General features: G+C 44.1%; 1 protein-coding gene across 1 annotated transcript in view; it reads left to right on the plus strand.

The window, feature by feature from the left end:
• Positions 1-17,969, plus strand: part of Hnrnpul1 (heterogeneous nuclear ribonucleoprotein U like 1) — a 34,426-nt gene that overhangs the window by 1,539 nt on the left and 14,918 nt on the right. The window contains 7 exon segments of the mRNA XM_033765808.1: positions 2,121-2,246; positions 4,403-4,556; positions 6,314-6,387; positions 7,832-7,971; positions 9,351-9,450; positions 12,061-12,173; positions 16,567-16,833. Of these exon segments, the coding sequence (XP_033621699.1) occupies positions 2,121-2,246; positions 4,403-4,556; positions 6,314-6,387; positions 7,832-7,971; positions 9,351-9,450; positions 12,061-12,173; positions 16,567-16,833 (974 nt within the window).

Raw genomic sequence — 17,969 nt, forward strand, 5'->3', positions numbered from 1 at the left:
AACAAAAAAAAAAAAAAAAAATCACATGTGAGAGGGCTTCACTCTAGGCATGCCTGTCACTAAAATGGAGATGTTTGTAAGAGGTTCTCCAAAATCATAGCTTCTCGTGGATGCAGAAGAGATGCTTGGGTAGAGTCACAGGCTTTGTGAAGTTAAAACACTGCTTAGAGGTTAGAAGAGGAATGGTTTGAAAGAGCTCTGGTTTCAATTAAAGAGATGGTTTCTTTTTCTTTCCCCTACCCTCTGTGGCAAAATTCTTTCAGCCCCCAACCCCCCTCCTCTAGCCCTTTTTTTCAGCCTTGGTAAACAGACCTGTCACAAGCCACGTGACTAGTTAGTGCCTTTCCTCCCTTTGGGCTGCACCTGGTTTGTGCCCAGATGTATTTGTCCTCTGAGAAAGGATCCAATCAGTTAACAAGTGGCAGAATAGTCTCTCTTTCCCCATGGTTCTCCCTCACTGCTTCTGGCCTAACTACTAGCAGGCTCTGGAGGCACCTAGTGGAGATTTTGCCCTGGAGTGGAGAGTCTGCAGGTGCCCATCCTGAGTTGCTGAAGTTCTGCGTTTGGCTACAAGGTTCTCTTCCTGGAGGGAGTTTTTGGTTTGATTCTCTACTTTTAGTTCTGCCTGTAAGCTTTCACATGTGTTATCCCAACCCCAGGAATATTCTCCATTCTCATCACTGACTCACTCCCTGTGTATTCTTTCATCAACTCATCTGTTCTTTGTGGGTCCCTTTCTCAGCTTCTGGTACTTAATAGCCCTAGTACAGTCGCAATTAAACTTTTTTGTATATATGATTCATATGCCTCTACCTCCCTAAAGACTTTAGCAGACCAGGTTTACCCTCAACTGTATCCCATGGGCTGGTGTGTAGTATGCATTCCGTGAACAGTAAATATTTTTCATTCTTAGCACTGTTCATCAGAACTCCTAGATTCACAAAACAGCTTCCTGAGCCTGGCGCAGTGGTGCATGCCTGTCATCCCACCTATTTTGGAAGCTGACACAGGAGTATCGCAAGTTAAAGGCCAGCATGGACAACTTAGTTAGATCCTGTCTCACTATTTTAATAAATAAAAGGGCTAGAAATGTAGCTCAGTCAGTAGTCGAACACTCCTGGATTCAGTCCCAGTACTAATAATGGTGGTGATAGGAAATCCAGAAAGCTGTTTGCAGACTAATCCCTAATGAGCTGGAGGCTACTATTATTCTTTGTCTGTTTCCCTTCATTTGAGATGGTTACCTCTTTACCTTTGCAGCTATTGTGGGGTAGAAGAGGTGTTTTGTTTGGGGATTTTTGCGGGGGGTACTGGGGATCAAACTTAGGACCTTGTGCTTGTGAGGCAGACAGTGGCACCACTGAGCTAAATCCTCAGGCCAAGAAGAGGTTTTTAAAGACATTTGGCTTGGCTGTGTCTGTGGGGGGATAAGCAGAGGGCTTTGTGCTCAGAAGGCAGTTTCTTAACCATCTTAGGAAACAGCTATTATATACTAGAAATATGGACTAATAAAAATTTTTAAAGTAAAAAAATAGCTGGGCTAATGTTTTGAATCCAGGCTGGGCAAGTGTTAGACCACTGAACTGTAGCCCTAGCTCTTTTTTATATTGAGATAGCATCTTGCTAAGTTCCCCAAGCTGGCCTTGAACTTACAATCCTCCTGCCTTGGCCTTTTGAGTAGCTGCAACTTATCATGTAGTGCCACACTAGGTTTAGCTGGTGGTTTTCAGACTGTGCTGCATGGGAATACCAGGTGTCTGCAGAGTTGCCCCTCTGCTCTGCGGTACTGACTTAGAGAGGTGAAGTTGGACTCTTCCCTGACCCTTCCATTCTTGTTTCAACTGGCACAGTTCTGCTTCACTTGGGTTTGTTTTGGGTTTCTATAGAGCCCAGTCTCAGGTGGACTTTGCAGCCTCTAGAGGGATAGGAGGGCTCCCCTTCAGGCAGCTGGGGCCACTGACTGCCAGATAACTTTTCATCTGAAAGTGTTTTGCTTTACCCTGTGGCACGCTGCTTGGAACCAGTGGGGTTGGTGGCATGTGGCATAAAAGAAACCACCTCTGGTCCAGGTTTCTTCAAAAAGCACCCATGTAACTGACTTTCTTTCTTTTAATCTTAAGATGTCATGGACAGTATGACCAGGCAGAACCAATTCTACGAGACCCAGGTCATCAAGCAGGAAAACGAGTCAGGCTATGATAGGAGAGCACTAGACATGGAGCCGCTGCAACAGGCGTATCGCCCAGGTAGGAAAGCTCACATGCTTCCTCTCAATGGATTCAGAACCTACATATGTGCCTCTGCTTTTCTTCTCAAAGAGGCTTGGCATTTTCCTCTTGGGCAGTTCTCTGGCCTTTCTCACTGTGGTGATATTTTTATATTTGGTTTTGAAGGAAAGAACTCATTCATTTCTAAGTGTTTGCAAAGGGGCATCCTCATGGTGTCTGTTGTAAGATGCTAGTATGAACACCCTGGAAAGTTCAGGCTGGAGGCTAATACTTGAGTCTTATTTAGAACTTTATAATGTGGAATCCAGAAAGAATCTTTTAATTTTAGTCTGATATTCCCCCAAGTTCTGAAGAATACTGTTCCAAGAGATATTACTCAGAAAAAGATTCTTTAGCCATAACCCCATGTTGAGATTTCCTGTACTTGTAAATACATTTTTGCAGAGCAGAATTTCCTATAATGCCAGTTTGGGGAAAACAGATATAATTCAGCTTTCTCCTGTCCATTTTATAGATTGGAGAAGTAGTTATCTAATGGCAGCACTGGGACTAGAGCCCAGGAAACTAGCTTGTAGGCCAGTGTTCTTGGTAAATATGTAGCTTTCCTCACCATATAGGTCTTAGTATTTGGAGAGCAGGGTCCCATTACTAAGAAATGACAGCCAGAACTGACTCCAGTCTTGTGTTCCTGTCACCATGTGACTTCAGTGCCTTTTCTTAGTGAATCTAGCTGAATCTACATTCTAGATTCAGTCCATTCTGGTTTATCCACAAACTGAAATCCCCTGGTGTTTCTTGTGTGTGGCTCAAAACATAATGAATGTAGGTTAAACTGCAGATTTGTGTCAGGCTGTGAGAGACTTGTGGGATCATTTGACCCAAGGAAAATATTTTCTGTCCTGATAGACATTCATCAGGGGCCTTCTGTGAGCCTGGCCCTTGCCGGGAGCCATGGAGGATATCTTCAAGATTACCAGGCACCATCCCTGCTCTGGAGAACCAGGAACCTTGTCTGAGAGATTGGGTCTACATGTTAGAGCTAGGGAATGATCCACATGGTCTTGTTTGTTTGTTTCTTTCTCTCCCCCACTTCTCTTTTTCTACTCTTCTCTTTGTATCTGAAATCGAACTCAGGACTTTGTGCTTGCTAGGCAGGCACAGCACCACTGAGCACATCCCCAGCCCTCAGAATGGTCTTCTTGTTGAGGCAGGGTCTCACTGTGTAGCCCAGACTGTCCTCACTCACAGTCCTTTGTCTCAGCCTCCTAAATGCTGGCCTTATAGGCTGCAGCACCATACCTAGCTTTAAGTGGTGTTAGATTGAGTGTTGAGTAGGTGTGAAGGAGCCGTAACAACAGGGATAGACTCTAGGAGAAATGAGATGAGGCTGAATCCATGATTTGCTCTTGGTTGGCTGCTGATTCTTAGGGTCTGTCTGAGACTGGAACTTTCTCATAGTCCACAAAATGTTATACCATCTTGACTTTCTGTTGTTGTGTGACTTAATGAGGTTGTCCATCTGTGGCATAGCTGAACTGAACATCCTCCTAGAGTGATTCTGGGCTTTGCTGGAAAGTGACTAAGCCAGTACAGTCTGATGCAGGACCACAGTTTTCTGTCAAATTCATCCTCTCCCTCTTGTCAAACTGAAGAAGCTTTATAAGAACGCAGGTAGTAACTTTCTTTAAGAAAATAAGTTGGACAGTGTAACAGTCCTAGCATCTCATAGGAAAAGAAGGATCTTAGCAGTCTTCTAGGGTTCCACCTACTCAATACAAGCCAAGGTTGCTGCCAGCTATCATGGGCTTTTGGCAAATTAGCCACCGACAACTGTTCCATCTTTAGGTATATCCTTAGTGAGCTTGTCCTTATTTCGTGCTGGAGTCCTCCCTCTTTTTCATGAAGCCTGCAAGCAATATGACTAAAATCTGTCACGCCATCGAATGCCATGTATAGCTGGCCAGCTGGCCTCCCTGCACCCGAGCTCTGTTCTCCAGCACAGCCTCTCTGGCTTGCTCAGCAGGCTTCTGTTGAACCCATCAAGCTGCCTGGGTGCAGCTCTTTACCACTATAGCCAGGAGCCTGCCAATATCTGCCGAAGTAAAAGGGACCAGAGAAGTGGTAGCTAAGGAGTTTCCAAGTGTCTTGACCATCTGGATTTGTCCTGATAGTAGAAGTGAAGACAGAGATGAAGCAGGAAGCACCCCCCAGCTTCCTCCCACCTGAAGCTTCTCAACTCAAGCCAGACAGACAGCAGTTCCAGAGTCGAAAGAGGCCTTATGAAGAAAACCGGGGACGTGGATACTTTGAGCATCGGGAGGACAGGAGGTGGGTATCTGGAGCACCAGTCACCCTTGTTCCAGGAAGTCCTTATGCTCACAGCCCTGTGCCCTTGAGAGGCTGAGCAGAGCTTTCTGTGCCTTCATGCAACTCCTGCACTCTGCCAGATTGAACTTTCTAAGTGTTGGTTCTTCTCATTTCCTCCATACTTACTACCTACAAAGTCAGTTCTAAAGAACTTAGATTTTTATGTGTGGATGACAGCCTGCCTCTTCAGTTCTTCACCATATTGCCCCTGCAGTTGTGCAGTGTCCTATGGCTGAAAGATTACTTTCCTTACCCAACTCTCAAACACAGCCCCTCTTTTTATCCACCTGTGCCTTCATTTGGTACTCATGGTGCTCTCCCAAGGTGTCACCCTTGGACTGGACAGAGAGCTTTGCCTTCTGTTGTCCTGATACAACAGACACTGAAACAGACACATACAGGTAAACCACAAACTCATGGGATGAGTAGTCAGGATTTGGGCGAGTCTCAGCTCACAGGAGGGAGTGGCCTCTGCTCTGGCCATTTTCCTTTTCCCTTTCTTGACAAGCCCTCCCACTCCTTTCCCTCCAGGCCCTGTCCTACCCCTCCCTACTTCCCTCCTTCAGCTCCTGTCTGAAGCCTTTTCTAATCATGGAAACTAGGACTAACCACTTCTCTGCTCGTCTGGACTGTTCATCTGACACATTTTATTTCCTACCTGGTGAGGTCCACCCTCTAAGTAGCTTGTTAACTAAGAAAGAGCTTGGGAACTGGGATGTAGCTCAGTGAAGGTGTACTTGCCTAGCATGTGCAAAGCCCTGGGTTCCATCCAGCACTACAGAAGAAATGAAAGGACCTGGGTCTTCGTCTATGACTAACGATAGGAGGCGGAACCCACCTCATGGATTCCTTCCACTCTTCCCACAAAACAGAGGCCTAGGAACTGCTTGCTGATGGGAAGTAGAGTAGGAGGAAGATTCTTGCTGGATTTAATATGGATGAGCTCCTTTGTACCAGGTTTCCTGCTAGCCTTGGTCTAGCAGGGTTGGAAGAGGATTCCACCCAAGGGAAACCTGCTGCCAGGAAATTCCAGCCACCGCATGGGCATGGGCAGCCTAATCTGTGTACACGTGGACTGGGGCCATCTAAATGTCCAGGCAGGATGCTGGGCATTAAATTCCACCTTTCTACCCCTTTCCTCCTCCTGTAGAGCAGAAACCAGCACTATGTTAATAGTCCCTCTTTTCAGTGTTTTGATAGGAAGGTACCTCATTCATAATTCAGGGCACTTTCGAAGAAGGAAGGAGACTAAAAAGATGGGTCATTTCAAATCCCTTCAGATGCAGAGTTTTAAGAAACCTGATACATAAATGAATTGTAGTTACCGGGGTTTATCAAGGCTTTTGCCATTCCTCTTCCCTGCCCCCCACTTGGATATCATATCCTCCAGTTGGCGAGGGAGTCCCGTGATGAAGCGGCTGTCAACATGCAGAGGGCATGGGTCCATCTTGTGGTTGAGAGAACCCAGGAGAAATCTCTGAATGATTCTGATGTCCCGCACTAGCAGAGCATGCCCACAGTCTCGTCCTCATTGCAGGAGTTCATAGTTATTGCAAGTATGTAGAGTTGCAGAATTCTTTTGCTAAGCTCTGGGTGCAGGGGAAATTGAGATCCAGGATGGAGTTGGAGGCCACTTATAAATTCCAGCAGAACCTTTATTTCCCTTCCTCCATACTTCTGCAAGTATTCTTGTGTGAATTAACCTTTTTCCAAAATAGGGGCCGTTCTCCTCAGCCTCCTGCTGAAGAGGATGAAGATGACTTTGATGACACCCTTGTTGCTATCGACACATGTGAGTCCTTGCCCATCTGATTCTGCCTTCCAGTCAGTCTTGGGAATTTATGCCCTAACCTTCTCTAGAGTCTCTGCCTGGAACAGCCTGGAGCCTTTGTTAGTCCAGAGGAGAGACCCAGCAAAGCTCTGGAACAAAGGTCTTGGGGTGGAGAGAGAAAAATCTATCCCCAGTTGTAGCTGTAGGACCATGAGCAAGTCATTCTACTCCTCCAAACTTCTTGTCAAGGAGGAGTCGTCAATCCTGTCTTCACACTGCAGAAGGTTTTCAATGCACACTTTTGAGGTGGGTCTAAGAGCAATTTGGAAATTCAGCCACCCTCTTCACACAAGTCTTGTCATCTAATCAGAAAAGGAATCCGAGTACTGCTGGGGAAATGTAAGTCTTTGATGACCAGTTCCCCAGTTTCCATCAACTGCTCACATTCCTGGGGTGAAACTAATGCCACTTTGTTCTCTGGGACACTAATCTGGCCTGCTCTGCTCTTTCCAGTTCAGTTTGCTTTCCACTGCCTAAGTGGCTTCCACTGACTGCATGTCTAAACACAGGAATGATGATGGAGATTCAGTCCCTCCCTAGACTTTCTAAATCAGAATCTAAATGAGGCTCAAATTTCTACATATACCTAGAACCATAATCAAGTCTGAGAATAGTGTACTTCGCAACAAAGCATAAGGTTAGCAGTTCATTCTTGTGTCTTCTCATGTTTATAGAGCATTAGCTGTATGCTTTGATAAGAATTAAAGGTATACACAGTCGTTTCTATCTTGGGCTCTCAAAAGACAATGTATACCCAGAGTAAAGCCAAATATTTTTTAAAGAGTTGGGTAATAGTGGTCCATGAGGCAGCATCTGATTAAATGAGAAATGCACAGATAATGGTACTCAGCCTTTGGGGAAAGGAGGACACCTCCTGGGTGAGATGGTCAGAAAAGGCTTTCTTGGAGGTACAGCTGGCTACTTGAAGAGTGGGAAAATTCAGGACTACAGCAGGAGAAAAGGTGGGAGCCTATCATATGTCTGGGTATTGGTGCCTTGGTGATGGATGTGAATCAAGGTTAGATGCTCATGCAACTGTTGGCAATAGAAATCTGGCTTCTAGGTAAGTAGATAGCATGGAGAGGAGAGGGATTTGAAACTAGTGAGGATATGGTCCTTTCCCTAACAAATAATGCATTCCCATCAAAGGCATTAGTCAGGGATCCCCCTGAAGCCCATTCTTGGACCCCAGTTCCTATGTAGGGTAGTGTAGGCCAGTTTGCATTATTCCAGACTCTTTCTACTCAGAGAAAGGGGCTAGAGGCCCTTCATCTTGGCCTGGTTCCTCTTAAATTCTTCCCATAATGTGTTTACTAGTGTTAACACTCTGGGGGAATTGTCCTCTACCTGTCCCACTCCTGAGACCTTTGGAACATCAGCCAATTGCAGACTTTTTCCTCCACAGATAACTGTGACCTGCACTTCAAGGTGGCCCGAGACCGAAGTAGTGGCTATCCTCTCACAATTGAGGGCTTTGCATACCTATGGTCAGGAGCCCGGGCCAGCTATGGGGTCAGAAGAGGTCGCGTGTGTTTTGAGATGAAGGTGAGTGCGAACAACCAAAGGGATAAGGACGGAACGCAGGTTCATCCATTGAAATAGCCAGTCATCGACCATCTTGGTAGAACCACAGCTATAAGAGATTGGATTGATACCAGAACATGTCCAACAAACAAAACGATAGTGAATTTCTATACCACTGCTAACCACTATATGAGAAAAGCAGCCCAACTAAACGTTATTTCATCAAACAGATTTTTTTTTTTCTTTGATGGGATTTGCTCCAATTTTATGACCAGCCAGTTTGGTAGTGATGTGTTTTGTAAAACTAGGAAAGGGAGTTGTTTGGAAGAAAAATAATCTTATCACTGGAGTAGTGGCACATGCCTGTAATTCCAGCACCTGGGGCTGAGGCAGGAAGATTGCCACAAGTTTGAGGCTAGCCTGAGCTACATAGTTCAAGGGCAGCCTGAAATGCATAGCAATATCCAGTCTTAAACCAAAGAAAAAAGTAATCTACAAAGAAAGTACTGAAGTGTCAACTACATTAGAGGGAGAGCAAGAGGAAAGAGCTGCCAAGAGGCTATCCCTCTACTGTGCTATCTCCAAAATTCTATGGATCATTATTTTGGAGGTATTAAAAGTGTGGAAAGTGTGTATCTAAAAATCAGTAAAGTAGAGTGACTTTCCAAAGCCCACAAACCAAAAAAGGTAGCTAGAAATGTTAAACACATCTTTTTTCCCCCTGCTTCTTTATTTAATACTGTGTCTTAAATATTTTTCTATACCATTGTTAGCCCTGCCTCATTTTTTGACTGCTATGTTGTATTTTATGGCATGATTATACTGTATCTAGTACCTTACTGATTTCTTTTTTACAAATATATAAAAGAACAATGTTATACTCAATGTTCCTATATTACATACCTTGAGTATATCTGTAAGATAAAGTAGAAATGCTGGGTTAATAGAGTGTATACATTTACAGTTTTGATAGAAACCTTTAGATTGCCCTCCAAAGACATAGCACCAGTTCATCCTTTCAGCAAACATGTTGGTAGTTTACTTCCCTTTAGCAAGTATTAAAACTAAAAATAAGTGGAGGCTGGGGATTTAGCTCGGTGTTTCCGCCGCCTGCCTTGCCAAGTGCAAGGTCCTGAATTCGATCCCCCGTACCACAAAAAAAAACAAAAAACCTAAAAATAAGTGCATTTTCACATACCTGTCTGTGGCCCTGAATCCTCCCAGTTCCTCTGGAGGCCCAGTTTCATTACAGCAGGCTCTTTGGGGCTGTTTTAATGCCTCTTCCATAGCAACTAAAGCCATCACTATTTGTTGAATGCCTGATGTATTTTTTGTGTGTGTTGGCCTCATACCCAGCATCCAGCGAGTCAGTCCTGAGTTTTGTTGTCCTCTGTCCTCAGATCAATGAGGAAATCTCCGTGAAGCATCTTCCATCTACAGAGCCTGACCCCCATGTTGTCCGTATTGGATGGTCTCTGGACTCTTGCAGCACCCAACTAGGTAAGGAGAGGTCAGCCAGGTGACCTGAGTGATTGCCCATATCCCTGCATTCTGAAAGCTTCTAAGCTTCTCTGCCCAGTGTCAGACTCAGAACATAACTAGCATGGGGTAGAAGATGCATACTAATTACATATATGTCACTGCTTGTCTTCATTCAGACTAGACTCAGTTAGAAGGACCACTGTTAAGGAACAACTCTTCTACAGAGTTAAGTCTTATCCTTTATCTTCTAGGAGAGAGTTCAAAATTCTCTTCAGAAAATTGTTCCCTTTCAAAAACATCGGTTTCCTGTCCTCAGAACATACGAAAAGAAGTTCTAAAGCCACCTTAAATTCTATGTAGACTTTCTACAGCCTGACTAGAGAAGATGGGGAAGCAAAGAAGAGTGGGGCCAGGTTTGATCGGTAGAAGCAGAGGCTGCCCACTGAAAGGCTTTGAGTTTTCACAGGACTCTGGGCCCCAGTGACTTTTATTTTTTCTTCTTGAGACAGGGTCTTGCTATGTAGTTCAGGCTGGCCTTGAACTCACTGTGTAGCCCAGGCTGGCCTCGAACTTGAGGTGATCTTCCTGCCTAAGCCTCCTGAGTCATGAGGTTATAGGCATGTGCCTCCATGCCCGGCTTCAGTGGCTTTTATCTGCAGTTTTCTGGACATTTCTTTTGTTTTCTGGACATATTCAAACTGGGTCATGCTATGAATACTATTGCGTAGATTGATTTAACATATCATGAGCATAAAAACTTCTGTGTTTGTGCACTATACTTAAATTTATTTAATGATCCTTCTTTTATAACTCATCTAAGTTAATAGTAAATTTTTGCTATTAAACACCAGAACACTTGAGTTCTTATCCTTGTATGTTACTGTGACTTAAAAATAATCCTTAAGCTGGGCAGGGTGACGCACACCTGTAATCCCAGGACTCAGGAGGCTGAGGCAGGAGGATCACTGTGAGCCTGAGCTGCACAGTGAGTTCCAGGTCAGTCTCACTACATAGTGAGACCCTGTCTTAAAAAAATAAATTTAAAAATCCTTTAAATAAAAATCCTTAAAAGTAGATGTATTGGTTCAGTCCACACCTACTGTATGTAGGACTGTACACTTCATTTTGATGTATATTAGCACTTCTGGTTTTTCGGCAGGGTTGTGCTGGTGGTCTGGGATTAGACCCAGATCTCCTGCATGCTGGGAAAGCAGTGTAGTGCTGTGCTGCGCTACCTTTTCAGCCCCCTGTGTTTTATTTTGAGTCAGGCTCTTTGCTGTGTTTCCCAGGCAGGCCTCAAACTTTAGATCCTCCTGCCTCCCAAGAAGCTGGGATTGCAGATGTGCATCACTGCCCCTGGCTTATATTGGCATGTTTTTTGTTTGTTTGTTTTGGTTTGGGTTTTGGGTTTTGGGGTTTTTTGTTTGTTTGTTGATTTTTTGAGACAGGGTCTCACTATGTAGTTGAGACTGACCTGGAACTCACTGTAGCCCAGGCTGGTCTCAACTCACAGTGACCCTCCTGCTTCAGCCTCCCAAGTGCTGGGATTACAGGCATGCGCCACCACACCCAATCGGCATGTTTTATTTTTTAAATCTTAAGTCATTTTATCTTTATCTCAGTTTGAAATGTAGGTAGGTGATGAGTGTTTCATACACTTGAGGGAGTAAAATGCAACAGGACAGTAGGTCTAGGGTTATTTCTTGCTTGTTGGCTCCTGATTTTCTGGCAGAATGCTCTTTGCTTTTCTGACCAAGGATCTCTAGAGAACCCAGGTGTCAGCAGGACCCTTGGGATTTTGCTCAGATCCCTTCAGCACCCAGTTCTGTAGCCTGAGGAAATCCAATACCTTTCCCACAAATTGGTCTTCATAGTATTCCAGAAGCAAAACCCAGCTTTAGATTTGTACCAAAACCCCAGGGGCACCAAAAAAAGAAAAAAAAAATTATGATATCAGCAAACATAAAGATTAAGCATCGGGTATAATAAGAAGGGGAGCGTATTGGTACAAAATACCCTTCGTCCCAGTTCCTGCTGTCTCTGCACTTTCCCTTTCTACACAGAGCAGTTAGTTAAACGCCTGTTTCCAGACTTAACACACCTAAACCCATCAGACCTTCAGGTGGTTTGTATAAAGGGCTTCCTTTCAACCTTCACTTCCTCCACCCCTCCAAAGAAGGGGCATCTTGTTCATAAAACTAGTAAATGAAATGATTTTTGTCTTCAAAGATAACATATTTGGGCATGGTGGTACACACCTGTAATATCACCTGTTGAAGACTGAGGCAAGAGGATCTAAAAGTTGCCCAGCCTAGGCAACTTAGTGAGACCCTGTCTCAAAATTTTAAAAATGGCCAAGTGTGGCAGCCCATGCCTATAATTCCAGCAGTTGGGAGGCTGAGACAGGAGAATCACTGAGTTGAAGGCCAGCCTGAACTACATAGTGAGACCCTGTCTCAAAAACGAAACAAAATTTACAAGATGAAAGACTGGCAATACAGCTCAGCATTCCCTGTGTTCAGGTGCCAGTACAGCAGTATAGGGGAAGAACCCTAAAAGCATGCGGCAACCATGGAAATTGTTGTGACCATCATAGTTTTACCTGCTTGTTCCTATTTGTTCCATCAGGCGAAGAGCCTTTCTCCTATGGCTATGGAGGCACAGGGAAGAAGTCCACCAATAGCCGATTTGAAAACTACGGAGACAAGTTTGCAGAGAATGATGTGATTGGCTGCTTTGCTGTGAGTGCTAGCAACCTGTGGGTGTTGGCAGACCAGATGCTGAGCCACAGATTACTTTTTCAGGATACCTCTATCCATTGTCTGCTGCATATCCAGCCACTCTCAATGTGTTTCTTTGTTTCTCTTTGACAGACTAGAATACTTACTGTCCTTTTGTATGAAAGTCTACCATTATATCACCTTTGGTTTTTGGTTTTTGTTTGTTTTTTTTTGCAAAGCTCTCAGGTGACATCTTGAAGAGTTTTGGAGATATCAGATGTATACAGCCTTCCTCCATTCCTAATCAAACCTAGAAACTTCTTACCTTTGTTAGGAAATAGCCTATCTGCTTTTTGTGAAGGTAATGATGTTTGCTCTTATCCCACATTAGCATCATCTTATTCTAAATCTTCTCCCTTTCTTCATCTCAAGTAGTTTGTACTAGCCATTTTAGTGCATTGTCTTCTGAGGCAGAGGCAGCTGCAAATCAACAAACTAGATAGTGCCTGGTCTACTGCATACAGCAGATCTGGAGAGCAGTGACTGATGATCCCTGTGCTATATATAATATAATGGCTTTTGGCTCAAGGGCCACACTACCTGGACCCAGTCCCTCCTCTGCCACTCACAATAACAGACAACTTCCCCTATATGTCTTTTCAGTCGCATCTACCTGAGAATCTTTGGACCTACCTCAAATTTGTGTGGAGTCAAGTTAACTGATAAAAAGCATGTAAAATAATGTCTGGTGCATAAGTAAATACACTTCACAGTGTGCCACAAGGGAGGGCCCAAGAGGAAGTTACTACCCAGGTGGATGCTTCTTGGGTTTTTTTTTCCCGCCCTTATATTTATGTGTGTACTTTTTCTTTTCTTTTCTTTTTTTTTTTTTTTTTTTTTTTTTTTTTTTTTTTTTTTTTTTTTAAGTTTGAAATAATTTCAGACTCCAGAGAAATCAGAATGAAGAATTATGAGGCCATACCCAGGTTCTAGCATTTACCACTTTGCTTTCATTTTCATGTACACATGCATGCGTGCATGTATGATTTGTATTTATTTATTTAAGCATAGGTTGCATATGTCATGTCTTTATTCCTTAATACTTTGGTGTTTTTCTTAAAAATAAAACTATTAGCCACAGTACAGTTACCAAATTTAACATTGAAATAATACCCTAGCCCTTCTCCACAGCCAACATCTAAGTTTTGTTAATTGTTGGAACATTCCCTCCGATGCAGCTTACCTTCTGGTGCAAGATCCAGTTCAGGATTATATCTTCCATTCTATTCCATACCGCTTATTTCTTTTAGTCTGAAACAGTTTGTCAGGTTTCCTGTGTATTTCATAACCTTTTAGTAAGACTTTCTAACAAAAATCTAAGTGTGTTTTTACTCTACATAGTCAACTAAACCTTGCTGTTTTCCCATTTAACAAAGATCCTAGCCATCTTTTCTGGCTTGCAGACAATACAGAGCTAGCTTCACTAAAACCATTTTTTGAATAGTTAATTTATGAATATGAAAAGGTGTCAGACCTCCTCAACACATCTCCCCTTTCGCTTATCCTAGTTAGAGACTTCTTTTTTCCAATTCTGGGAATTGAACCCAGGTTCTTCATACTTAAGCTGTATCCCCAGCCCTTTTTATTATTCATTTGAGACAAGGCCTCCCTAAGTTGCCTGGGCTAGGCTCCAACTTGTAATCTTCTTGCCTCAGCCTCCTGGAATGTTTAGATTACAGGTATGTGCCACTGTGCCCAGCTGTCTTTGTGGTGTTGTACAAATTGGTGTGTGACCGTTTTCCAAATTCCTCTGTCAGAACATGAGGTCCTTTGGGTGTGCAGCAAGGTAGAATTTCCCAGTCTCTTCTGCCAGATCTTCTCTACTTCCAGTTTTAAGATTTTTGTGTACAATTTCCTTTGATTAGAGGGTGGCACAAATTTATAAAGGCTCAGATTAGGAGATTGGAGGAGTGAAAATTATTGGTTCGATGGAACCAGAAAAGGGGCCATTTGTGTTGGCTCTTACATTCTCAATTCTCAAAAAGGAAAAGACGGTTTTGGGGCAGAGAGAACAGGATAACGCCTTTCAGCATACTGTAGGGAATAGAATACTTGGAGTTTAGGAGACACGAGGTGTAAGAGATGAGGCTGTAAAAACAGGACATTGAATGATTGTGGCTTAAGAAATCTGGGGCTTTAGATCCAGACTGGCATAGAAATATTGCAGCAGAAGCCACCCAGCTACCATTGCCTCTTAGACAGATGGCTCTGTGGGTGGTGAATTTGTTAGTTGAGGGTACCGTTTTCTACGCGGTCTGGTAAGTTCCTATAATAAAGCTGGTTGCCACAAGGCAGGCTGACACCCACAGTGTTCATTTCCATGTCAGAGCAGAGGTAAATGGAACCCCTCATGCTTATATGGGAAGACATGGCAAGGACTGTGCTACAGCCTCAGGGCAGGATTCAGTCTGGCCAGTGTTGGCATGCCTGCTCTGCATGGGCTAGACTTGTATGCATATAATGCATATAATCGGGGAGCACGGTTCAGTTGTGGAGCTCTTACCTAGCATGGATGAGGCCCTGGGTTCCATCCCCAAAACGCAAAGCGGGGAGGTTAGTGAACGTGAAGTTTCTGATACAGGGCTGAACCGTGAGGGTGCTAAGGAGAGTAATGTGGGGGCCAGGGATTTGGCTCAGTGGTGCCACTTCCTGCCTCCCAAGCGCAAGGTCCCGAGTTGAATCCCCTGTACCAAAAGAAAAAGAAACTTCCTTAAAGAAAGCTCCTCAGGAGCAGGTGCCTCTGCAGCCCCTTAAAGGGCAAGTCCCAGAGTGATCTACCAATCTGAGAGAAAATACTACATCTTGAACTTTTATGTCAGAAACTGGATGATTGTGAGTTAGTGACAGGGTCTTGTTTATAGTTCAGGCTGGTCCTCAACTCACTGTGTAGCCCAGGCTGGCCTTGAGCTTGGCAGTCTTCCTGCCTCAGCCTCCAAGGTTCTGGGAATACAAACATGTGCCACCACGTCCACCTTGGACCTTGTGCTTTGCTTTGGTCTGCTGTCTTATCATCCCAGGGTTTGAGCCTCCTTAACTGTAAACCTCTACTTTGCAACTAAAATGATCTTCTGAAATACAGTTTAGACCAGGCCACTCCCCTATTCAAAACAAGAGTCTGCTCTGCCGTCAGCATCAAGTCAAACTTTTGTGGTGACTTGGAGAACAACTTACATGCTGACATGTTGCCATGACTCCTCTCCCTACTCCAGCCCCAGCCCCTGACACCTAAATCAATTCCTGGCAATTTGCAGTGGCAGCTCACATTCCTGGTGAGCTTGTTATGTGTTAAGTATACTAACCGACATAATCCTAAGAACAACCCTGTATGTAATATAAAATATTATCACCTTAAAGGAAGTAAAAGAGGCTACACAAAATGAATAATGGCAGAGCCAGGGATTTAGCTCAATGGTTCTGTTGCCTGCTTCACAAGCGTAAGGTTCCAAATTCAATCCCTGGTACCAAAAGAAAATTAGTAAATGGTAGAGCTAAAGCAAACTACCTTCTGAAACAGGATCTGTTAAACTTCAGTGACTTGGGCCAGGGATTTAGCTCAGTGGTTCCGGCGCCTGCCTTGCAAGCACAACGACCTGAGTTCAATCCCCAGTACCAAAAAAAAAAAAACTTTAGTGACTCAATAGTTGTTGAATGAATGAATATGGCTTTCCAGCTGTACCTGAAATTACCTTTCCCTCTATTCTTTGTTTCAGCCTGCCTGGCCCTATAATCTCTTGCCCCCAAGCTTGTAGACGTGTAATACTTCTTGTACACAGATTACTCCTACTCCCGTTTATTGTGTACAAATAAGTTCCTCTGAGAAACTTGCACCTGGCAGGTCTTCTTACTGCATTTTGATAAACATGCCATTAGCTCCAACTGATCCCTGAGCTCCATGGGACCCAGATCACCACAGACATGCACCAGAAAGAGTAGAAACTCATGGAATGTGTATTAAACAAACAGATGCATTTGTAGAGCTAGAGTCAGCTTTAAAAAGGCCCTGCCCTGGCTTTCCTTGTCTCTTATCTTTATAGCTGCCCTTGTCAGTTGTGAGGATAGGCAGGAATGCCTTTTCCTTCATCTTTGTCTCAGGCTAGGCATGAAAAGAAACTTTGTAAAATGGTTTATGTCACATCTACCAGCTTCCAGGTCTTGGGTAAGGAGTGGTTTGCCCTGGACCTTGACTGAGCTGTTACCTTACACTACCCAGCTTGCCTGAATGTTGAGGAGGGATACACTGAAGTCTGGAAAGCTCACTGTATTTCCACTCCCTGCGTCCATTCTCTCCCACTTGTGCCCCCTAACACTGTAAGCTGAGAACTGGCAGTTACTGTCCTTTGGCTTTCTTTCCTAGGACTTTGAATGTGGAAATGATGTGGAACTTTCCTTTACCAAGAATGGGAAGTGGATGGGCATTGCCTTCCGAATCCAGAAGGAAGCCTTGGGGGGTCAGGCTCTCTATCCTCATGTCCTGGTGAAGAATTGTGCTGTAGAGTTCAACTTTGGACAGAGGGCAGAGCCCTACTGTTCTGTCCTCCCAGGGTTCACTTTCATCCAGCACCTTCCCCTTAGTGAGCGGATCCGGGGCACCGTTGGACCAAAGAGCAAGGCAGAGTGTGAGGTGAGTTGGGCTAGAAGTCTGAATTAGTAGCTGCTTCTCCAGAGTTGCCTTGCTGCCAGGGTCACCTCCCCTCTCCTGAGGGCATGCTGGTGTCCCCAGGAGACTAGGTGTAGGCAAGTGACCTTTTTGTCTCAGTTCCTTCAGGCTGGGATCGGTTAAAATGTTGCTATGTGGGCGAGGTGAGGGGGTATTGGTGTGGTTTAGAAAAGGGAGGAGCTGGTGGACTCTGCCTAAGTTTTAGAAAGGTTCCAACAGGAAGTAGCCATACTGCTCCTTGAGTGAGGCCAGAGTGGAGAAAGGAAGCTGTCCTTGCAGCAGATGGGGATACCAGGCACTTCCTGATAAGTGTACTCTGCCATTCAGTGTTCTTGGGGAGCTTAAGCAGTTCCCCTCTCCTACCCAGAGCTAGCTGAAAGTAAAGACAAAATGACCTTTAGCTCTAGTAGCGATACTGTTAACTTTGTCCAGTGGTTTGTGTTTATTCTAGAAAACTAAGCTGGGTGTGGTGCTGCATGCCTGTAATCCCTGTACTCTGGAGGCTGAGGGGCTGAGGCAAGAGGATCACCATGAGTGTAAGGCCAGCCTGAAGTACATAGTAAGACACTGTCTAGAAAAGAAAAGAAAAGAAAAAACTTAAGACATACAGAGAAAATTTTAATTTCCCATAATCCACTATCTGCAGATAAGTTTGCTTTGATTTTTTTGTTTTTGTTTGTTTGTTTGTTTTTTGAGACAGGGTCTCACTATGCTCACTATGTATGTAGTTGAGACTGCCCTGAAACTCACTACGTAGCCCAGGCTGGTCTTGAACTCACAGCGATACTCCTGCCTCAGCCTCCCGAGTGCTGGGATTACACGTGTGCACCACCATGCCCGGCTAATAGATAAATTTGCTTTGAGAAGTTTGGATTCAATCCTGTTCTTTTCCATGAGTGCTTCATGTGTATAATGTACACTGGCATTTAAGATAAAGCAGTTTGACAACCTGCCCTTTTCACCTAATATTACTTTTGTGTGCTTTATCACTATATAAAACCTTTTTGAGAGCTGGGGATTTAGCTCAGTGGTTCTGCTGCCTGCCTCGCAAGCACAAGGATCCAAGTTCAATCCCCAGTACCAAAAAAAAAAAAAAAAAA

Source organism: Fukomys damarensis, unplaced genomic scaffold (assembly GCF_012274545.1).
Source record: "Fukomys damarensis isolate Sample0158 unplaced genomic scaffold, DMR_v1.0_HiC HiC_scaffold_19, whole genome shotgun sequence".
Classification (NCBI taxonomy): Eukaryota; Metazoa; Chordata; class Mammalia; order Rodentia; family Bathyergidae; genus Fukomys; species Fukomys damarensis.